This window comes from Lissotriton vulgaris, chromosome 6 (assembly GCF_964263255.1).
Source record: "Lissotriton vulgaris chromosome 6, aLisVul1.2, whole genome shotgun sequence".
In the NCBI taxonomy this organism is placed as follows: domain Eukaryota; kingdom Metazoa; phylum Chordata; class Amphibia; order Caudata; family Salamandridae; genus Lissotriton; species Lissotriton vulgaris.
Genome location: NC_141694.1, coordinates 137,340,060 through 137,364,390, shown reverse-complemented (window position 1 = coordinate 137,364,390; position 24,331 = coordinate 137,340,060). Strand labels below are relative to the sequence as shown.

Below are 24,331 nucleotides of genomic sequence, written 5' to 3'. Positions count from 1 at the left end.
CATGAGAGGTCTGATGAGGCATGTTTTAAACCATTTGCCCAAGTGTACTTGTTGCAAATTCTCAAGGCGAGTTGAAAAGTGTACCAGAGCCGATCGCCAGCAAGCATTCAGAAAACAGTATCGCCGGCTCTGAGAATGGATGATCATTGGAACTGCAGCATCTGGCACTGCCTGGCCTACTTTCACCAACAGCATGGCATGTCCTGGTTTCCTCCTCCATCCTCTCCCTCCCATGGTTAAAACAGGCGGAATTTATGTGCCTTTTTGTTCGCTCTGCTGCCCTTTATCCTTATGGTAGTTGTTACCTGGGTTCATTTTTGCAGTCATTGGTCTTCCATTGCCTATTGCATCACACTGCTGAGAATCCTCCTCCTCTTAATTATGAGCAAGTTAGGAGGTATGGCGCTTACTTACCAAATTATATTTGGAACTACTCTCTCAACTAAAGTTTTGGAACCTTCTTTGACTCTGAACTGCAGAGATCCCATGTGTCTAGAAAACGACCTTTGCCATTCAGGTGCCGTATTGAATAAGTGGCCCGGGCGCACAGTGGGCATTTGCACCCGCTTTGCGTGCCCTGAGTCTCTTTGGGTTTACCTCAACTGATGGGAGAATGCAAAACTGACGGACTAGGACACCAAATATACCAAACTTGGATCGGAGAGGGTGAAAATAGCCGAAGGGACTTTGTATTTATTTATTTATTTAGAAGTTTTCTATAGCGCTAACAAGACCCGAAGGTAGCAGAGCGCTTTACAATAGAGGGAATGAAAAAGAGAACATGACACAAACCCAATAAAAGCGATCAGCGAGCGACAATTTGGAATGCGGAAAAGTTCGGACAGCAGGACTTCTTGGTAACAGGATTCAATGTTACCGCATGGATTCAGGGGACGCTTGCTGATCCAAGTTACCCGCAACCAAGGGAACGGATAAGGCACAAGGATTTGAGTTGGCTCTTGAATTCTGCATAGGACGGTATAGTTCTGATGTGCGGGGGATGGCGTTCCATATTTTGGGGGCATTTCCTGAGAAAGAGCAGTCCGCAGTTCTCTTCTTTCTGGTTTTTGGTAGGATGAGCAGCAGGGAGTTGGAGCTTCTCAAGTTTCTGGCTTGGCAGGCGCGGTTCATCCATTGGGGCGTGGGGGCGTAGCCCCCCCTGCCCAACGCCGCCCGCAGCTCCCTCGTGACAATCATGTCAATGAATGAACATGACGTCAGACCGCCGGGCGGGCGTCATGTTGATTCATTGACATGATTGTCCAGACGGCAACACAAGTACGCATGCGTGGGGACGGAGGGTGAATTTTTACCCGTGCCCACGCATGTGCACTTGTGTTTTAGCGGTGTTGCGCATGCCCATCAGGAGCCCTAATGGGCGTGTTGCGGGCGAGAGGTTACCTGTGCCCCTGGCGCCAGGATTGGCCAGGGGCGCTGTGAGCCTGTGACGTGTGCGGGACCGGCAGCAAGGTAAGAGTGTGTTTTTCGGTGTTTAGCTTGCACAAATGACTTGCGATAGTTCAGTGTGTAAAAGTATCTGCTGCAGAAATGTGTAAATACATGAATGATGGATGGATGCAGGGTGGGTGCATTAATGATTGTTCGTGGATGGGTGGGTGGATGGGTGCATGGATGCATGCATGATGGGTGGATGGATGCATGCATGATGGGTGGATGGATGCATGCATGATGGGTGGATGGATGCATGAATGATGGATGCAGGATGGATGGGTGGGTGGATGGGTGGATGCATGAATGAATGATGTATGGATGCAGGATGGATGGGTGGATGCATGCTGGATGGGTGGGTGCATGATGGATGGGTGGATGGATGGATGGATGGATGCATGAATGATGGATGGATGGATGCATGCATGATGGGTGGATGCATGATGGATGGATGGATGGGTGGATGGATGGGTGGGTGCATGAATGAATGATGTATGGATGCAGGATGGGTGGGTGGATGGGTGGATGGATGGATGGATGGGTGGATGCATGAATGATGTATGGATGGATGCATGCATGCATGATGGGTGGATGCATGATGGATGGATGGGTGCATGAATGAATGATGTATGGATGCAGGATGGTTGGGTGGATGGATGGATGGGTGGATGCATGAATGGTGTATGGATGGATGCATGCATGATGGGTGGATGCATGATGGATGGATGGGTGGATGCATGAATGATGGATGGGTGGGTGAATGGATGGATGCATGAATGATGTATGGATGGATGCTTGCATGATGGGTGGATGCATGATGGATGGATGGGTGGATGGATGGGTGGGTGCATGAATGAATGATGTATGGATGCAGGATGGGTGGGTGGATGGATGGGTGGATGCATTAATGATGTATGGATGGATGCATGCATGATGGATTATTGCATGATGGATGGGTGGGTGGATGGATGGGTGGGTGGGTGCATGAATGATGTATGGATGCAGGATGGTTGGGTGGATGGATGGGTGGATGCATGAATGATGTATGGATGCATGCATGCATGATGGGCGGATGCATGATGGATGGATGGGTGGATGCATGAATGAATGATGTATGCAGGGTGGGTGGGTGGATGGATGGGTGGATGTATGGATGGATGCAAGGTGGTTCGGGCTTGCTCACTGCGCTCGGTCGCTGCGGTGCAGTATGCAAATTAGTTTACGGCCCACCACTTTCAAATGTCACCAGCCGCCCCTGTGGCTTGGCCTGCTTTTTTGAGCTTGTTTGCCAAGTATTCCGGTTTGCCGTTGTGGAGGGCCTTTTGGGTGAGGCAGACCGTTCTGAAAGTGCTCCGCATTTCCGCAGGGAGCCATTCGAGTTCTTTGAGTGCCGGGGAGATGTGGTCAGATTTTTTGCAGTCTGTGATCATTCTCGCTGCCGCATGAAGTGTTGTTTTTAGTGGGGCCAGGTGAGATTTAGGGATGCCTGTTGGGATTGAGTTCCCATAGTCCAGTCTTGATAGAACTAGAGATTGCGTGGCTAGTTTGAGGTCCTTGTTGGGAATGTAAGGTTTGATTTTGTTCAGAAGTCTGAGGTTGAGAAATGTGCTTTTCGCCGAATTCTTAATGTGGTTTGTCAGGGTTAGTTTGGGGTCTAGGGTGAAGCCCAGGGATTTGACGGAGTCGGCTAGCGTGAGGTTACCTTTGAGAGCATCGATCGACTTTAGCCACTCGGTGATTTGAGGTTTGTCTTCTTTGTTTGAGATGAGGAGTGTTTCTGTCTTGTCGGGGTTGAGTTTCAGGTGATTCTTTGTCAGCCAATCTTGAACTTCATTTAGGACATTGTTAAGTCTGTGGATGTCTTTAAGAGAAGAGGTTTCAAGGTAAATCTGCGTGTCATCCGCGTAGAGGTGGAAGTGGATGTTGGCGTTCCTGAGTAACTTGGCGAGCGGTTCCATGTAGATGTTAAAGAGCTGGGGGGAGAGCACTGATCCTTGCGGGACACCCTTGTTGACTTGCTGGGTTTCGGAGGTGAAGTTCTTCATTTTTATTATTTGCGCACGGTTATGTAAGGAGGAGGAGAACCACTTGAGAACTACCTCGCCAAGGCCGGCTCTTTCTTGAAGAGTCATGATGAGAAGCTTGTGGTCCACCGTGTCGAACGCTGCGGAGAGATCAAAGAGTATGAGGAGGCAGTACTTGTCTGCGTCAAGAGAACCATGAATGTCGTCTATGATGTTCAGCATCGCGGTTGCTGTGCTGCGGCCTTGTCTGAAGCCGGATTGGAGGGGGTCCAGGAGATTGATGTGGTCCAGATGTTGCGTCAGTTGCAGGAGTACGCATCGTTCAAGTGTTTTCGAAAGCAAAGGGAGGTTGGATATCGGTCTGAAATTGTTCAAGTCAGTTGAGTCAAGACCGGGTTTTTTCAGCAGAGGAGTGACTTACCCTATTTTTAGGCAATCGGGGACCACTCCGCTTTGTAAGGAGCTGTTTATGATTCTTCCCCAGATGGGCGCTAAGGGCGCTGTAGTGGACCTCCCAGCCGAGATTACGGAGATGGACATCTCAGAGGTTATTGGCCAGATGAAAGACGGAAATCTTAGGACCTTATACGTTCTTAAAGTGCATTTGCTCCTGCTACGCAGTTCTAATGCAAGATAAGGTCTACAGAGCCCAAGAAGATGGGGTCCTCTGGTGGGATCAGAGGAAAGACCACAATAGTGCTGATCCACAAGCTGGGAAGCCCTTAAGCGAGCGTGCCTCCAATCAGCCAGTCTCCTTACTCAACCTAGAGACCAAGACCATGGTGAAGATCCTTGCAAATCACCTAATGTGGGTGATCGACTCCCCGGTGGGGCCTGACTAGTCTGAATGTATGCCCTATCGGAGGCAACTGGTGGGGTGCCTAACTCGTAAGGACAGAATTAATGAATTTGCTATCCTACTTCCCTTTGATGCAGAGAAGGTGTTTGACTCTCTTGAATGGCCCTATCTGTGGGCAGTACTGCACAAGATGAGTTTTGGCCCAAACCATGTTTCCTGGGTGCAGCACCTCTATAAAAATTCCTATTGCCAGGGTAAAAGGTAACTGGATGGATTTTGGCCTTGGCAGGGGCTTTCTCCACTGATGCCCGTTATCCCCACTACTTTTGCCTTGACAGTTAAAACACTGGTATTTTGGATACAGCGGGGCACGCTCATACCCTGGGTGGGAAGATGTCTTATTTCCTTATGCCAATGACATACTGCTCTACCTGGCTGACCCGGACCACTCCATGCCTCCAATCCTCCAGATTCTGGTGGTTTTCTAGTAGTACTTGGGACTCTGTGTTAACTGGTGTCGATCGTTAGTCCACCTGTTCTCACAGGTGGGGTAGAAAGGAATCTGGAGGGATACCCCTAGGTGGAAACCAGCTGGATTTAAATACCTGGGCATCTTTGTGACCACAGACAATGAGTTATTTATCCAGGAAAGTCTCACCAGTGTTGTGGATAACAATAGAGGATTTTTCGGCTGAGCAGGGCCGAACTTTATAAGATTGTTTACCTGCCAACATTTCTGTACGTCATACAAAACACTCCATTTGATGTTCCGGAGGGGTTTTCACAGCAGTGGACGATGTGACCAGACCTTATTTAGGGTGCTGGAATGCCTTGAGGATAGCCCTGGCCACACTGATCAGGAAACCCCTGGTGAGGGAGATGGGGGATTGCCCTTCCTAAGCTTCATCTCTACTAGTGGGTGTACCAGCTTCAAGTAGTTAATGATTTGGCTTTCTCATCCAAACAAGTACAGTGGCGTAGCTAGCCCTTTGGCCGCCTGTCGCAGTCCCTGCGTTTGCCGCCTCGCGGGGTGCTGGCGATATTGCTCCGTTTCATTTGCCGCCCCGTGGCGGCCGATTGAAGAGAGGGGAGGGGAATTGCTGCCCCGAGTCGGCAGGAAAGACCGTTGGGAGGTCACTGCCCTCAAAACTCGTGCCCCCTTGTCCCCCCCCCCCCCCCGCCCCTTGCTCTGTCACTGAACAACAGCCCTGGGATGGAATACTAAAGTGACACTACAGATCCTGCTTGAGAGGCAGATTTACTAGAGAGGGTGCGTGCAATAGCAGGGTATATTAAAAAAGGGACCTTCTGGTCATGTCCAAAGTAGGAGATGTCTGCCACAACAGTAACTTCGTGCCGTTTGCTGAGCTGCAAAAACGATATAAGCTGGCAGGCTTTCAAAACCTCAAATACTGACAATTGTCATATATCCTCTGGGCTACGGAGGCCAAATGACTGTGATCCCAAAAGAAACTCCTCTGGAATATAGTGTCCTGGGGGTTCCCCTGATTAGTCACGAGGTGTCTTAACAATACTCTACCCTGCTACACAATAGTCTTGCCGCACTCAGCAGCCTCAGGGTAAATGGTAATAGCACCTGAGTAGGTTGGAGGATGATGATTGGGGGCAGCCTGCTGCTTCCCCCGTGAGGCTGTGATCAGGGCAGGACTACACCAGGACCAGGCTGTTTCTTATGGGTAAAATAGAGTCAGACCTTAGCGCACGTGGGTTTGGACACAGTGGGACATTACTCCATTCGATCTGAAGGTGCCCAAAGATTCAAGGCTTTTGGAAGGGAGTGCAGGATAGGCTCTCAGATACCGTAGACATTGTGAACACATCACCCCGCAACTAGTGGTCTTGGAAGTGTGGGGAGATCAGACTAGGAACTACATACTCCTCTTTCGTAATGTCCCTAAGATGGTGGTGCGATGTGACTTGATCCGGAGATGAGGAAGTGGTATAACCCCATCTGCACGGGAATGGGAGATGGGCATGGATTGGTGCATGAGGGCTGAGGAACTGGTGCACAAAAAATTAAATAAAATCTGGGGCCCCTGGCGGGTGGCGGATTATACAGCCCCCTTACAGCTCCAGGGGAGCACTGACTGGTGGGGTTGAATGAGAACGGGGTAGTGCGATGGGAACACGGAGTGTAATGGGACTCGTTGATGATCTTTCCAAATGGGGAAAGGATTCACTGTTCCGAACCCACAGTCACACTCTTGGAGGGGTCTATCGTTATGCGTTTTGTTACATGGGGGATAATGGAATGAAGATTGGTTTAGCGAGCCTTGCACAGCTGTTTTTTTCTTGTTTTACATCAGACATTTGTATATTGTTACCACTGCAGTGGGATTTCAGTTGCAACACTTAATAAAGATTTGAAAATAAAATTGGGGAGCAAAGGTTTTTGTGTTGTTTTAGAGGGATTGAAAATCCTGTTTGGTGATGTTTAGCTTTAAAAGGGTGCCCATCTCTTCGATCTGGAATGTGGCAGATGTGCGTTTTTGTACAACATACTGGTAATAAGTACACAGTCTAAACCTTTGCTAAGGTTACCTGTTGATTGAATGAGCTTTTAAGCATGTTGGATTTTCATAAGCACATCTAACTTCACTGGACACTGTTTATTTACACAGTTCACCCCTGAGTGCTGCATCCACTTTCTCTGTTTGAACCTTACAATGACTATTTTTGTTTTTAGTACAGTAGTTCTCGTCTATCTTTTATCGGCTATCCACTACAATTTCATAAGATTATCGCCACTTCAAAATGGCCGACAGATCACCAAATAGCCCCTCCCGATTACTTGATTGCGCTTCAGCGTGCCATGGTTTCACACTCCTTGTTTACATCTACCAAGATGGCTGAGGGAATAAAATGCATCAAAGGACACTAAACATTGTTTTCATGATTCGTTCCACTGCAAGATGACTGACGTATTACTGAATAGCCCTGGTCATCCGATCAGTGATCATAGTACAGTCATGTTTTTGGGGCTTTAAAAACTGTCCCTGTCATCACAGTGGCACAGACTGCGGGACTAAAGAGGCAGCAACTGTGAAGGTGGCCTACCCCTGACAAATTAAGGTGCACACAGTGCACTTCCTTGATTCTTTATTGTGGTAATCCTTTCTACTCCTCCTCCTAATCAAACATACTGAAATGTTTGGTGATGTTTTATTTTAAAAGGGTGTTATTGGTATAGTCAAGTGATTTGGCATTGGTGATGTACTTTCTTGTCCAACATAATATCAATAAGTTAATGCTTTCGTTAAAAAAACTACATATGTTCTTATTTTTTTAAGTGTGTGACTACAGGATGACACCCTTTCTTCTTCCTGGTTATAGTACAAGTAGTCTAAACCTTTGGTAAGATTACTTGTTGAATGCATGAGTTTTTAAGTATTTGGTTTTTAATAAACACCTCCATCTTCACTGTACACAGTGTGTTTTCAAATGTCACCCCTGTGTGCTGTGCCCACTTTTTTGTTCGCCCTGCTTGAGCACATGTGAGTTTGTGTGGGAATGTCTGATGATGAAGCTTGCCACCATGGTGAGGGCCTTTCAATTCCTATGGGCATATCTGTACCAAGTAGCTATTGACAGATATATGATGCCCTAGTTATCCAGTATTTGGGTGTCTTTCATAGATTCACATGCCTGAATCATTCCCCGTCGCCGAGACGGGAGCCTCCGGTACATAAAAAAGTAATGTCCTAAGGACATACATAGAGAATATAGGCCGAAGGGCCTCCCCTTTTGGGGCCTTTCCACGTCCTTATGTAAAAGGACCGAACTCTCATCGTTAGCCAATCAGCTCCGACCTCCCTCTAGAACCTTCCCGGGAGGAGCCTCCGTCCCTCAGATTTTCTACCGCACGTTGTGCTAGGGAGTCTCCAACCTGAGCTCTTCAGGTTTTCCAAAAAATTCGAAGTCTCAAACTTCGCCGAAGTTCACTTTGTACGTAAAGGATTTATCCTATCATCGACTACATGTCGGAATCTAATAAGAAAGCTTCGTCCATGGCGGACTCACAGAAGAAAGCCCTTCTAAGGGCCTGTTCCTCCTGCGGCAAGCAGCGGATTCAAGCGGAGGACAAGCACGACCTGTGCTTATATTGCCTGTACCCTGACCACGTCACTGACAAGTGTAGGGTGTGTAGAGCCTTCCCAAAGAAGACGGTTAAGGAAAGGGAAACTCGCCTTCGCGAATGGCTCGACAGGCTTAAGGTCCGAGACACTCTGGAATCTTCCGAGGGTAGTGTCTCCGCGACCTCCAAAGTCTCCAAGAAGAGACCCAGGGTACAGTCCCCTGGAGAGACAGACACTCCTCCTAAGAAGGCGCACAGGAAGCCTTCGGAGGCACGCTCCACAACCTCCTCCATGTCTGTTAAGGATGGCCAGAGGTTCAAGAAGCCCGCTCCATCTACTAAGCGGACCACCTCCGTCACGGCCACTGTGTCGACCACTACGGCCTCATCGCCCTCCGCGACGGCCACGACGACCACCACTGCGTCCTCAGGCGCACCGGTCTCCTCGACCATTCCTCTGAAACCTTCATCCAATACGAAGGCGGCCTCTTCGTCACCTAAGAGGTCTACATCTACAGGTACACCTTCGCCGAAAACACCTCATACCGAAGGCTCGTCACCTAAGACGTCGAAGTCAAGTTCGTCTCCTAAACCGTCGAAGTCAAGTTCAAAGAGCACACCTTCGACAAAGGTATCTCAAGTCCAAGGCCCCGCCATCAGTAAGGCGGCGAAACCCTTATCCCCGCAAAATTTGATGCCGTTGACCCTGACGGAGGTGCCCAAATCACCAACACACACGGCGGGGGCGCCATCTTCACGCACGTCGTCGGAAGAGACACCGGCGCCATCTTGGAAAGAATCGAGATTGGTCGAAGTCTCTATTTACTCGATTCCGACGCACTCGGTTCGCCCAACGGTGGAGTTGGCAACCGAGCAAGAACAGGAAACACTCCAGAGTGAGGAGTCAGACGAAGAACAGGAGGTTCACGAAGAACACCAGGACGTCCACGAGACCCAGGACGAAGTTATGTATCAAGGCAGCTCCCTGAACGTCGACACGGTGAACACCACGATGATCTGTTTGCCACTGTCTCTGGTCAACGATTTGAAATCCCTGGTGCAGGACTATAAACAACGGTTCCCGGACGCAGATAGCGGTGCCCAGGTACCGGTCACCCAAGCGCAACCGTCGGCCTCGCACCCTTCCGCTCCCCAGGCCCGTCCTCGGAGCCAACTCCGACCGCAAACCCAGGCGGTGGACTCATCGGACAGCGAGGAGGATGAGACGGACTTAGAGGAAGGCGAGGTGCAAGACGTCGCCTCGGACCACAGAGACGAAGATGCCGATGCTGCGTCATCACACCATTCATCTACCCCGGCATCCCCGCGACCGCGCCACTCTGAACCGGCGGACGTGGGAGGTTTCCACAAACTGGTGGACAGAGCTGCAAGGAGGTTTCACATGGCAGTGGAATCCGCGGAAACGGAATGCTTCCTCCATGATTTCAAAGAGCACACCCAGAAATCGGCCAAGTCTATTCCTCTTATAGACTTTCTATGGGAACAGGGCAAGAAGCTGATGCTCACGCCTGCTTCGGTGCCTGCGGTGGTTCCGCGCCTAGACAAAAAATATAAGGCCCCGAACTCCGCACCTGCCTGCCTGACCGGCCACCCCAAACCGGACTCGGTTGTCACTCAGGCGGCCCAAAAACAATCCCGCAACCCCTCCTCGCCGCTGTCTGCGCCCCCGGACAAGGAAGGACGGAAGCTGGACACCATAGGCAAGAGGTTCTCCACCACATCCGCCATGTCCATCAAGGTGGCAACTTCCATCGCCCTCCTTGGCCGCTACAACCGCCAGCTATGGGAAGACATAGCTCCCTATCTGCAAGGCCTGCCGGCCACGGTCCAGGACGAGGTGAAAGCTCTTCTAGCAGAAGGACAAAACTCCGCGGCGGAAATTATCGACTGCGCCATCGACGCAGCCATGACGGGATTCCGCCAGTTGGCCGGGGCAGCCGTGCTCCGCCGCCAAGGCTGGCTCAAAGCGACGTCTTTTCGGCAGGAGGTCCAATCTAAGGTGCTGGACATGCCGTTCGATGGTCAATTCCTCTTTGGGAAGAAGATAGACGAGGCACTCCAGGCCATCAAAAAGGACACCGACACGGCAAGGGCTCTGGGCTCCCTCCAGTCCCGGAACCAATCCTTTCGAGGGGGCCGCTCCAGAGGTCAGTACTCCTACAGAGGTTCCTACCAAAACCGGTCGTCCTATTCCTACGGAAACAGGAACCAGCCCCAACAAAAACAACAGTCCCGACAGTCATCCTATGGGAGATCGTCCTTCAGAGGCAAATCCGCCAAGAAGGGCACTGGCGGCCGCCAGTGACCATTTACTCCAGCCAGTCCCACCACCGTCTCAATCCTTTCGAATTGGGGGAAAACTGACCCACTTCCTCCACAATTGGCAAAAAATCACTACGGATCGGTGGGTACTACAACTAATTCAATTTGGACATCCCCTCGAACTGGTCAACACCCCTCCCAACACCCCTCCGCTAAAGCGTGCCCACAGACACCTGCGCCTCCTTCTCCAGGAAGTCTCCGCCATGTTGGTCAAAGGAGCCATCGAAAGAGTCCCGGAGTTTCAGAAGGGGAAGGGTTTTTATTCCCACTTCTTCCTAGTCCAACAGAAAGGGGACAAGTGGAGGCCGATCTTAGACCTCCGGGCGCTCAACGCCTTCCTGAAGAGTCAATCCTTCCGGATGGTCACAATCCAGGAGATCCTGGGAGCACTGGAGAGAGGAGACTCGATGGTCTCCCTGGACTTACAGGACGCCTACTACCATATCCCCATCCTCGTCAGGCACAGGAAATACCTACGGTTCGAAATAGCGGGCAGACATTACCAGTTCAAGGTCTTGCCGTTTGGCCTCAAATCTGCCCCACGTATCTTCACGAAGTGCTTGGCGCCAGTGGCAGCCTTCCTCCGACAAAGGGGTCACCAGGTGTTCCCCTACCTGGACGACTGGCTGGTGAAGGCTCCTTCCCCGGAGGACGCGTTGGCTTCCTTCAACGCCTGCAGCGCTCTTTTCCAACAGCTGGGTCTGACGATCAACCTCAAAAAATCATGCACTACTCCATCGACGAGGATCACCTTCCTAGGGGCGACCCTGGACACGAAGCGCGCGAAGGCTTTCCCCTCAGAGGACAGGATCAGCAAAATACTGTCTCTGGCCGCGGCGGTGGCCAAGAAGCCTCGCATCAAGGTCCGGACGTTCACATCCTTGCTAGGGATGATGTCTTCATGCATTCTCCTCGTACCGCACTGCAGGCTCCGCATGCGCCCCCTGCAGGAGGCGTTGGCGAGACAATGGAAACAGTGTTCCGGCTCATTCGACGACATTATCACGGTCACACCGGCCATCATAAAGGCCCTTCTGTGGTGGAGAAACAAGACACACCTGACGGCCGGCTTGCAGTTCCTCCTGCCGCCGGCACCACTGGTCATCACGACCGATGCCTCACTGGAAGGTTGGGGCGCAGTGCTGTTGGACCTTCGAGTCAGCGGCAAATGGGACGCCCAGGAGAAACAACTACACATCAACCTCCTGGAACTGAGAGCAGTGTTTCTGGCTCTACAGGCCTTCCTGCCACGTATCGGCACTTCCCCTGTGCTCGTCAAAACAGACAACACCACGACGATGCACTACCTGAACAAACAAGGGGGAACGCGATCTCTCTCTCTCTCACGAGAATCACAAAAAATCTGGAACTGGTTGGTGGCGCACGGCCTCTCCCTCAAGGCGGAGTACGTTCCAGGGAAGGACAACACTATCGCGGACGCCCTCAGCAGGCAGACCTCTCTCTCCCACGAATGGGAACTCAACGACGACACGGTGGCCCACGTCTTCTCACAATGGGGCACCCCGAGGATCGATCTCTTCGCGACGGCAGGGAACGCCAAATGCCGAAGCTACGCAAGCTGGCATCCCCAACGGGGGTCGCTGGGAAATGCCTTTTCCATCGGCTGGTCCAGCGTGTTTGCGTACGCTTTTCCTCCGTTCCCGATGATACCGAGGCTCCTCCGGAAGATGAGGACGGAACCGTGCACGCTGATACTGATTGCTCCGTACTGGCCGAGACAACATTGGTTCTCGGATCTACTTCGCCTGTCCATCAGGCCCCCGATTCACCTGCGACAACACCCGAACCTCTTGACAATGTCCGGAGGCCAAGTACACCACCCGAACCTCCGTTCGCTCAACTTATCGGCCTGGCTCCTGAGCACCGTGAGTTCGGAGACCTAGATATACCGCAGGACTGCAGGGCAGTACTAGCCAAAGCGAGGGCGGGCAGCACGACCAAGACCTACTCGCTGAAGTGGAAGAGGTTCTGCTTGTGGTGTTCGGAACAAGACTTACACCCCCTCCGGGTCACCCCAGTACAGCTGCTACCGTACCTCCTACACCTGGCTCAATCGGGGCTGGCTCACGCCTCCATTAAGGTTCATCTGGCTGCGATTTCTAGGTTCACCAGGACCCCATCGGGACCCTCCCTCTGGTCCAGTCGACTGGTGAAGCAATTTCTGAAGGGGCTTTACAGATCCTTTCCGAGGCCTCGGAAAGTCCCTCCTACCTGGCAGTTGAACTTGGTGCTCAACCAACTAATGAAACACCCATTCGAGCCCATACACCGGGCCTCGCTCAAACATCTTTCCTGGAAAACGGCTCTCCTGCTAGCCCTGACGTCAGCCAGACAGGTCAGCGAACTTCAGGCGCTGTCCATTCAGGAACCGTATCTCCAATTCAGGCACGACCGAGTGGTACTCAGGCCCAACCCTAAATTCATTCCTAAAGTGCCGTCAGACTTTCATCTGAACGAACCAATTGTCCTCAAGTCGTTCTTTGCGGACCCTTCAACAGCAGCGGAAAGGGCGCTGCATTCCTTGGACCTGAAAAGGTGTCTCAAATTCTACTTGGACAGGACCAAAGAGGTCAGGAAGTCTTCTCAACTCTTTGTAGCCTACAGCAACCCGCGCATGGGGTTGCCCTTGACAAAACAGAGCATCTCACGCTGGATTTCTTCAGCAATTGCTTTCTGCCATGATCAGGCCGGACGGCCTTTGACAGACCGAGTGGCTGCCCACTCGACCAGAGCGATGTCAACGTCAGCGGCGCTCTTCGCTGGAGTGACGATCCTGGACATCTGCCGAGCGGCGACATGGAAGTCCCCACATACCTTTTCCAAGCACTACTGCCTGGACATCGAACTGCAGAAGGACGCTGCAGTGGGACAAGCGGTGCTGCGCCATCTCTTCCAATAAGGTGAGCCTTACCTCGTCCCGCCATCCAGGTATGCACATTCTTCATGGTTTTCTCTGCTATATGCATGACTGTATATTACCATGTTTCTCTCATGTATGCACATTCTTCATGGTTTTCTCTGCTATATGCATGACTGTATATTACCATGTTTCTCTCATGGTCTGTAATTTATGCAGGCCTGCTAGATGTGGGAATGTGCTTTACCACTATGCATGTATAACTGCTGGCTACTCTGATTCAGGCATGTGAATCTATGAAAGACACCCAAATACTGGATAAGAAATGCGTTACTTACCTGTAACAGCAGTTATCCAGTATTGGTGTCTTTCATAGATTCACATGCAACCCTCCCGCCTCCCCGGTAAGGACTCGCGTACCTCTAGGTCTACATTGCGACACCCTAGCTGGGTGCGTACGAAAATCTGAGGGACGGAGGCTCCTCCCGGGAAGGTTCTAGAGGGAGGTCGGAGCTGATTGGCTACCGATGAGAGTTCGGTCCTTTTACATAAGGACGTGGAAAGGCCCCAAAAGGGGAGGCCCTTCGGCCTATATTCTCTATGTATGTCCTTAGGACATTACTTTTTTATGTACCGGAGGCTCCCGTCTCGGCGACGGGGAATGATTCAGGCATGTGAATCTATGAAAGACACCAATACTGGATAACTGCTGTTACAGGTAAGTAACGCATTTCTTCTCTTTACTGTGTGTTTAGTAATTGATAGATAGGACAGAAGAATACCTCTTAAGGACGTCTCTTCCCCCTTGTGTTTGTAGGTATTGTAGAAAATGAACTATTTTACATTTACTTGTGAAAACCTTTTCGAAATCCACTGTTAGCAGTAATAACTATCCCATTTTGAATTCTGCCTTTTCATTTCATTTATTGGATGTTTTTGATCCTTCTGAAGGATAACAAAAGCTATTTGTATAAAATAGCTTAAAAAATGTATACAGTATTACACTAAATATATTAATTATTTTAAAAAAATCACATACAATTAGTATAAATGAAAATTGAAGTGGCAATTATACGGTTATTACATTGCCTGCTATAAACAGTGGATTAAAAAAATCAGCATACACAAATCTTAGATTTGGAGGCAAAAAATTGTACCTGGTCTAGCTGGTAGGAAGGAAAATGTTTCCTCATCGTTATGAAAAGGATCTCTGGCGCTGATCTCCTGGATCATCCGTTTGAAGTAGATGTAATAAAAGTATGTTTTTAAGAAATGATAGTCGAGGTGAGTGTTTACTCCCTAATGAAGAAGGGACTTTTTTCTTCCATATTATTGAGGACGGAGCCTATCCCAGCACTGTGCATCGGCCTATCAAGGGTGCCACACTGAAGGAAGGAGTAGTGTGGGTCTTGTACACATCATTTACACATACGGAATGCAAATATCTCCCTACCCTTATGGGGTTGGTGTGGTCGACAAATGTGAAATACAGCTAACACAGACCCCATAAACACTGCTAAAATAGGGCTCAATAAATAGGTCCATAGCAGCATTTGTCTCCTGGCATTATAGTCTACAGTGGCTGATACAACTTCATTCATTTGTCAAGGAATAGAAAATACTGTTGGTTGAGGAGACCTTTGTGGTGCAAATTAAAGGCCAGGAGTGCAATTTATTTCTTAAAACTGTAACATCTGTGTCATTCAGAGATTGAGACATTGTGTTCTGTCTAATAACCTACAGAATCCTTTTTTCTATTTAAAGAGAATGATCCCTAAACTCTATGTACCATGTGCTGAATCTGAATTGTAATTTTGTGGTGTTTCGCTGATAGTTCACAGTTTTTTCTCAAATGTATAGTTTCTTTTAGATTTAGCTTTCCTGGTAAGGAGGAGAATCGGGAATTTTATGATAAAATATTTAAATAAGATTATTACAATAACAATCTCTCACACTTGTCATGTACAATACAGCAAAAATAATGTTTTCTACAAATACCTGCTCACAATAACATTGGTTTCTCTCTTTTTTCTTTATTTTTTAGCTTGGCTTTCTTTTTTCGCTGGCTGTTTGATAAATCTACGGACAGTAGTAACCCAGTCAGGTTGGAGTAAGTATTTATCCTGTTGGCCGTGAACTAGTTCCTTAGTATCACTAATGCATTGATGTGTATGTAGATGCTCAATACTTCTTTCTACAGCTGTAGATAAAGTGCATCTCCTTTTCATTCACTATGGAGGTAGATGAAAAAGATTGTAGTCAAGACCCAAACTCCTGTAAAAATGTTTTAATTGTTGCGTCAAATGGACCTAATGAACTTTAAACCTTGCTTTATGTTTTCTTCCTTGTTTTACTTAATCTTTAGATTTTTTTTCTAATATCTTCTCTAGGTTTCCCTTTCCTTCTTCCTGCAATTCTAACAAATTATCAGCTAAGTCTTTGTAGATTCCAGACACTAGTAATGCTACAGTTGTGCAAAGATTCTTTAAAAAAGAAAATAAAATCTAGTTTTATTACTTCTTTTGTGAATAGACCCCTTAATATATACCAGGGTATCTGTATAGGATTAAAAGCCTTCCAACTGGGCTTTGTAGGATTATGGTGTCTTGTGTGTTTGACCAGCCCTCCTCTTCTGATGGGGACTTTGTAACCAGTTTCTGTAATTACTTGCCCAGCTCACCAAATATTTTGCATAGCTGCAAATGCCCTGTAAACTTTTTCAAGCTAATTTAATGGTCAATCTGATAAGAGGGGCCATCTCATCCAGGGCATGGACAGACAGCATGTTCGAACAGGAATAACCACAGTCTCGGCTGAGACTTTAAATGTAGCAAGAATAATGATTTAAAGACTGTAGACATGAAGCTAAAGCTACTATTGGCTAACTGGGACTCAGAGCAACATACATGTCAGCAGTGTGTCATACAAACACAAATGCAAACCAAAGTTTAGCAAGAAATCTCAAAAGGAAAGATGAAACACAACCATAGCTAATAATTTGTCTTCAAACCATGCATTGTGCCTTTTACCCCAAAATAATACAATTTGTGCTGTACACTGGTTACAAAAGCCAAACCCAGGGGACCAAATAAGCACCTTTTTAACACAAGATGACGTTTCCAGTTAACAGCCTTGTATATTAGTTGACCGATGTATTATGAGTAAAAGAATTAGACCAAGTCTGTGAATGCCACCTACACTGTGGTCTTTAAGCTCTCAGCTCCAGGTGCCAGATATTCCCCACCCACTTCTAACTTTACGGGCAAAATGCTATTTGTTATTTGTATTTGTTTTGGTGATCGCTACACGTCGAAGACATACTAGACAGATCTATTCCTGTAAATATTGATTAGCTGTTTGTTTGCTATCAAGATAGCTGCATGAATGACAGTCTTTGGCCTAATGGGATTATTGTGGTATATGGTCAGTCCTTCCTTCTATAACAAAAAGTGTCAAAGGACTCATTAAAAATGGGCAGTGGCAGTAGTCTGCTGACCACTTCCTGAGAGTATTTTCATCTGCAGCAAAAGAAGCACTTGAACTTCCTTAATCCAGAGGCTTGTTTGGGCTTCTCCGGCTTATCTTACTTTGGTGAGTGACCAGTTAGTGATGGTGATGCCAAGACTTGGTAGTCAACACTGCTGCATGTTTTTAGAAAAATGTAGAGCATTGTGTACTAGTTTTCCTTGCGATGGCTGAAAGTAGAGTGGAATTGGTGTCTAGATCAGAACAACTGGTAAACAGTGTGAGATGGGTCCAGCTGTCATGGTAACCCTTTGAGTAAAGGTCACCCAGCTAATTGAGAGCTATACCCCAAACAGGATTACACCAGACACCATGACATCTGGACCTTGACTCAGTGCGTACGATTGTGATTGAATCTCTATTTTACTACTTTAAAATGGCAAAGAAGAGGAGGAGAGCTTGGAGGTGAGGACAGAACGAACATTTGGTCTGCCATTGCTGAATTTGTTTTATTTTCATGTGTAACTAAATGGGAAACTACTGCCACACCCACCCATTTCGAAAATGTGCACTCCATGTGAGTTGGAGACTAGCAGATGGCCAGCACAGTTGTACATCACTGCAGTGAGTCTAAAATATTGATGCACCAGATCAAAAAATCAGTGCACAAACTTGGCTAAATGATAAAAGGCATTATATATGGTTTCAAAATCCTCTAACTGAAGAAACACACTCTACCTCCGTTTAGACATGTTCTAAGCAGGATAGCTGCAGATCTATCTCTGTAGATCTGCTCCTGCCAAGATTTGACATCTGCTTCCAAAATCAGAGCAGTCAAATCCCTTGATATTACTGGGCTACATACGGGGCTTCATTTGAACCAGTGCAGGTGCAGGCTACTGACACTCATTTTATGGGAAACTGCCCTTCGTTTACCTCACCAGACTTTGTATCAGAGCAAGAGAGAAAAACACAAGAGAGAAAGGAGGAGGAAGAAGAACACTGAAAAACATTGACAAGGAAAAGAAAACTGAAAGAGTGAGGTAAAGGGACAGGGAGTGTCTGGTGTTGGATGAACCAGACATGAGATGGAATTAAGCCTACACAGCCTTGGTATTCGGCACCTCTGGCATTCAGTATGCTGATTGCGGGCTTATGAGTAAAACTTTGGTCCCTGGCACTTATACTTTTGCAAATTAAGCACCGGCTACAGATCTTCTAGCTGGTTGGTCTTTTCAGAAATTCTTTGCTGAGAAATAAATACCAGGTCAGTATTTCTTAAGTGGAATATTTGGTAGAACATAGGAACCTTACTATTTATCCAAAATTTGAGGAAAATGTTGCAGCTCTAAATAGCAGAAACCCTGGTATTTAGCATGGGTAGAATGTGAGTAACAATAGAAGTTACTTTTATGGCGTACACTGCATACCGAAAGGTTTGTAAATACTCCTAATTTAGCTCACGCCACTGTGGGTGGAAGATTAGATGTGCTTCAGATCATACATTGGAAGAACCAGAAACCGAACACGCAATGTTTTGCCTGCAGTCCTTAACTGATAGTTATCGAACGAGCTCTTGAGTGAAAAGATTGTAGCTAATCCTACTGAAGGAAGGTGGGGCGGTAGTACCGTACTAGAAATGTCATGACTGTATAGTTTATATATTGTCATTAACACTGTATTAGGTTCCTTCTGCAACAATTTCCTTGGATCATGGTTGCCCTGCTTCTTTTTTTTTTTTTTTGTAATGGTTGCCCTGCTTCTTAAGTTCCTTCTAAAACAATTTCCTAGAGTCTTGGTTGCCCCGCTTCTTTTAGTTCACTGGTACGATTCCCAGATCCCCGACCCTCTCCTTTCAGCCAAGGCCCATTGGCTTCTGTCTGAAAATCACATACACCCCTGGAGTATGTTGTCTGTCTGGTTGTGTTTCTAGATCGCTTAAAATCTGGATCTGCTAGTTTACAGATCACTGTGAAACTGAACCCATATTGACCACTCTGCATGCCTGCATCCTTCAGTTGGGCTGTTCTTGAGTTTTGCCTCAGTTTGCCCGCGTGGTTTACTGATGTGTTCTTTGCCTGTCTTCAGCTGTGTTTTTCTGCCGGACCAGGGAGCTTTCTTCGTCAACTATGTGATTGCTGCAGCCTTCATCGGGAATGGGATGGAACTCTTGCGTTTACCTGGACTCCTCAAGTACACCTTTCTAATAATAATGGCCAGGTCTGCAGGGGAGCGACGAAACGTTAAGCAGGTATTTGCAAAGGTTCACCAAATAATCACACAGGTCACCTTGTTTGGGGCTTTCAGTGTAAAAGCACTCTAGAATACATATTGACAATTTATAATGATGAAGAATTGCGCCATAATTACTTTTTAACATAGAATGAAAAGGGGTAGTCTAGTATGTGGACTGAAATGGGACAGATTAGTATATTAATTTTATAAACAATGTTTTTGCTCCTTTTCGAAAGGTGGAAGCTTCTAAATTGGATTTAGGAATATTGCTTTTATCGCACTTCTGAACGATTCTCATATATCTATTTCCCTGGTAAATGTTTATTCAAGTCGTTCATTTCCTGGGCTGAATTTGTCTCTGGGCTGTTAAGATGGTAACATTCCTCTTGCTGGCTAATTTTGTAGGGAGTGAAATTTAGCTACATATGCTTTCTACTTTCGCTATACAGCCAAACTCTGTCCATCTATCTTCAGATAATTATATTTTTGTCTCCTTATGGGAATTAGCAACATTTTTCTTCAAATCTGTTGCAATAATTAAAAACAAAAGAAATAAAATATTAACTATGCAAAACATGTTTACAAATTGGCTTCATTGGAAAATATGTTAAATGAATTAAACAAAAATAAATTAAATAAATTAAAAATAACTCTACTTTTACATCTGACCTCTACTCTACTCCTAATCAGGACCCTGACCCTATTCCGAATTTGAACATGACCTTCACCTTAATCTGTACTCTTAACCCCAACCTTGTCCCTTACTGTGACACAACATGAATTATTCTGATACATTTTTAATTTTCATCACTATTAGTTATTTTTTTTAAATAAATGTATTTCTTAGTGCTAATGATATAATCTGCATGGCCTGCTTGTCAGCTCTTTGAGTTCTGGGCAGAAGAACAACTCTTGGCACAGGCCTCCAGCTAGACCAGAGTCACACATGCAAAGTGGGATTTCCTGTTGTTCGTTCTGAGTCTTAATTTATCATGGTAAAACAATGTTTGTTGTGGCCTGAGGGGAGAGGTGACATTTTTCAGTGTGCTGAATGAATCCTTCCCTTATTCGAATTCTTTTTCAGAGAATACCTCTGGTGTCGTTTAATTCTTCCTTAATCTTCTGCCAATTATGAGTAGGCAGGTAGTGTTTCTTTGTACCCCTTACATTGCCCAGGCTCTGGGGTGAAGAAGGCAGCATTAGAGACAGAAAGTAGGCAGGGCTTAAAGCTCCCTGTTTACTTTCTGTAGTTTAAAATCTTTTACCTTTCTGTAACTCCTCACAAGCCAATCCTGGGGCTATGGGTCGGATAAGTGATCAGCCATGTGTACCTCAGGTTCAAAGGATGCATGTTGTCACTTCCCCTACCCATGGCATGTTGATGAGTTGACAACCATGAAGCACTTTAAAAGAGAAGAGAATAAGGATTCAATTAAACAGGTCCTTGTCCTGGAGTGCATTTATTTATAGACTGCTGGAGTCTTAGGGCTCTGTAGATAAGACGTGTACCTAAAGGAATTCTACAATACTTTCTTGTACCCAAGCAGACTAGGTGCATTAGGCAATATTGAATCTTTACAACATAAACTTGTTTCTTTTGACTAAGAACTTTTACATGGTCTTTCTGGCGCATACCATGTAGGTCTCAGTGAAGCTTACTCCAACATCTCTTTCAAAAGTATAGTTGGTTTCTAAGATTTATAATCCAAATCAAAATTATCAATACAGTTATCTAAACTTCAAGCTGAACTCTACTCCCGGAATGTTCTCAAAGGCTTTTTGGTAGTAGCAGCCCTTTTTTTGCTTTCAGGGTATTCATTTAAAATTATTTTGAATTGGGTAGACAAGGTGCAAATGTGCAGGCTATTCAAGACGAATCCCTTAATGTTTAATTTTGAAATATAGACAGATGCTGCATCACTTTAATACGTAGATTTATTATGGATGTATATTCTGTATCAATATTGTTGCTATGTTCAGAAGGAAAAGGGCCAGCCAACACGTGTTTCGCCCTTTGGTCTGCGTGCAGGCCTGAGGATTTCTCTAGGCAAAGATGGCCTTTGCCACAAGAACTAATGGTTACTGGTCTGTGTGGTAAGAACTTGGTCCAGCATTGTGGCCTTCCATGGGAGAATGTAATTTAAAGGTCAGGAAACTTGCAATAAGGGTATTAAATTAAGCAAAAATACCAAGTGAGAGTTGTGATAATCGGAGACAAATCAGAAAAGTCGCAGGATGACGGCTCAGTCTGAAAACCCTTAAAATTGTTTGTGACTTTTGCTTTAATCTGAGTTTTTTTTATCAGTCAGAAAAAAATATACTCTTCACCATTGTAGAAAACTTCAATTTATTAGAGTGGTGTTACACTTCTCAGCCTGTTTGAAATATCTACCTCTTGTGTCAATAATATTCTTTAAACATGCAGTAAAGCATACCATTTAGCAGGGCAAGCCTTTTTCATCTTGCACATTACATCATATCACAATTTATATACCAACATGTTATTTGTATTCTTTGTAGTATACCATCTAAGAACAGCTCCTAAAAAAGCAATCTATCTAACTCTCATGGATATTTTATTCTGCAAAAGTTATTCCAAAAGGAATTTCATCAGATTTCCACGCATTTTGTGTGCTGGTCCTTAAAGTCCACTTTATTTATGAGTATTTCTTTCTTCTTAGTTCCTCTCTTGTGTTCCAAATAACAACTTGAATTTATTTTCCAAATTTGACAGAGTGCTGCAGGTCGGGCCTTTTAAAGTTCTTATGGACACAGTGTATTTTTTGGAGAAGCTTTTTTAGGCATTCCCAAACAATTGTGAAGGAGTAAAAGAAAACACTGAACATGCTAGAATCACTATGAAGGTGATTTTTCCTTACTCATTTATTACATCAGTAGTCCAGCACCAGGCTCAAGTTTGATGCTCTAGAGGACAATTCAGTGCACTTTTTAAACCAAGTACAGGTACTTATAATCAACGGAAATTGTAAACATGGTACTAAAATGACAGTGAATTTGCTAGTCATAACCTTACTATTTCAAAGAATACTTAACTCTAGTTTGAATGAGTGTTATAGTTTGTGAACTAGTCTAAATACAGTCCCCATTGTGCTTAAAACTAGGTACAACATTTATGATTTCTGTACATCCAAAATAAAAGCACACACCAAAAGTAGGAATTAAAGCCAATACAAAAAGAATTCGGAATCAGATGTTTTACTGTAAGATTGTAGCTCATATGTGACCTCCCTCATATTCCCAAGTCAGCCATGAATCAAAAGAAGTTATCATGTTTTAAACACAATATTGCAAGACTTACACTCAATTAGGGCTTTAGGAATCAATGCATCAGCTATATTACAAACTGGTCTATTAAGCTTTGCACTGTTTTTTTGAGAAAGTGTCTTCCGTTTACAAATGATTTGGGATCTGACACATCTTGACTCGTTTAGTGGCCTGTCATAAACACAGTGAACCGCATAGATATTTTATGTAATAAATGATATAACTTCACCGAGATGACCCCTAATGTGACCTGCAAGTCACAAGTTCAAAATTTGGCAAAGCCAACCCAACATTCGATGCTTCTGAGATGAAGACCGATTGTTTTTCGTACTTCCACAGCAGAATCCTGGTTTCGAAGGTAACGCAAACAGTGAGATGTTGATGCAGAATGAAATTTCTACTGAGATGGGTTGATCCGCTAACCATATTTAAGTGCCACTAAAGATGATTAATTGTACCATAATCTAGAGGAGGTTGAAAGGCAGTTCATATCATTCAAATTCACAGACATGTCTTAGTCAATAAGTGCAGCTATTTGAGGGTTTTTTCTGCGTTGACACTTCTCTACCCCTTTTAGCAGTAATTCTCTTTGGTAAATCTGGACTAAATAGTGACCAATGAAAATGCAGTATTTTGTTATTGCACAGCTGGTTTTAGAACAGTGTTAACCAACTCTTTCAATATAATAGTCATAACAATTTTAAGAAACACATCTATGACCCATTTTCAGAATATGAAATGACTTTATATCACAAATTGAGAAATGTGTCAAATAAATCACAAATGACTATCTTTGTTTATGAAGCATGTAAATATACTGACCTTTGTATGCTCCAGATAAACACTTAAAAAATAAACGTATTACTAATTTGGGATGTATAATCTTCTGGCACATTAGTCAAAGTGCACAGTTTGTAGGTGTATTTTACATATGTGACTGCAGGAGCTGCATTGCCTATATCTGTTTATCTCTTGCAGCAACAAGCGTACGAGTTTGAGTTTGGAGCTATGTACGCTCGAATGCTTTGCATCTTTACAGTCATCATGGCATACAGCCTTGTTTGTCCGATCATCGCCCCTTTTGGTAAGTTGATTGTTTGACCTTGAGTTGTTTTGGTAGAGGATAGTGGCACTTGCTATATTTTTTTAAACTTACTTATAGTGAAAAAATAAACTTAACACTAATAGAACACCAGGCCAATTGGGTGTGCCAGTTTCCCAGCTTGTATTTGGATCACTCGCTTATATCAAAAATAATTTCAAGCTACTAATTTACGCATGCTTCTCTAGTTGTGTTTCTGTTTAATGAGCTTTCCAATTATCATTTATTTACAGTGGTGTTCAAAGTATCACTGTGCTTGATTTCCTAAAAATGTAGCATGCAATAGGCCCTTTGTTTTCTGTTATTAGCATTTAATAATGTGTGTCTGGTTGCTGCTGAGACTGGCACATTGATGTATGTATTTAGGCACTAAAGACAAATCTGCAGTGATTTTCCAACCAACTCTAGATTACAACTGTGTGCAATTATCAATGATTAATGTTGTGTTTTAAAATGTTGGCATACCAAAAGAGGAAGAACAAAATAATTTACACCCGGCCTACCCGCATTTGCCCTATTTGAATAAGAGTCACCTCTGTTTGTGTATTTTTCTTTTCAGTAAAATATCGTAAAATAGGAATCGTGATTCTAAAATATAGCGGGATGTGCAGAAGGCATACCTTCATTTCTGTTTACTAACAGCTGAACCAATTTA

At 45.5% G+C, this 24,331-nt stretch overlaps 2 protein-coding genes across 3 annotated transcripts in view; both read left to right on the top strand.

Annotated features, from left to right (window-relative positions):
• LOC147706908 (mechanosensitive cation channel TMEM63A-like) overlaps nucleotides 1–24,331 on the top strand; it is a 926,114-nt gene that overhangs the window by 342,597 nt on the left and 559,186 nt on the right. The gene's annotated exons all lie outside the window — the stretch shown is intronic.
• The window catches only part of LOC147706910 (mechanosensitive cation channel TMEM63A-like), a 403,911-nt gene that overhangs the window by 342,550 nt on the left and 37,030 nt on the right, over nucleotides 1–24,331 (top strand). For both annotated transcript variants that reach the window (XR_015296601.1, XM_086926170.1), the window contains exons 17-19: nucleotides 15,634–15,699; nucleotides 19,143–19,305; nucleotides 23,553–23,658. Coding sequence is in view for 1 of the 2 variants with exons in the window: in XM_086926170.1 (XP_086782296.1) it covers nucleotides 15,634–15,699; nucleotides 19,143–19,305; nucleotides 23,553–23,658 (335 nt within the window). In the remaining variant the exon portion in view is untranslated. The remainder of the gene's footprint in view (nucleotides 1–15,633; nucleotides 15,700–19,142; nucleotides 19,306–23,552; nucleotides 23,659–24,331) is intronic.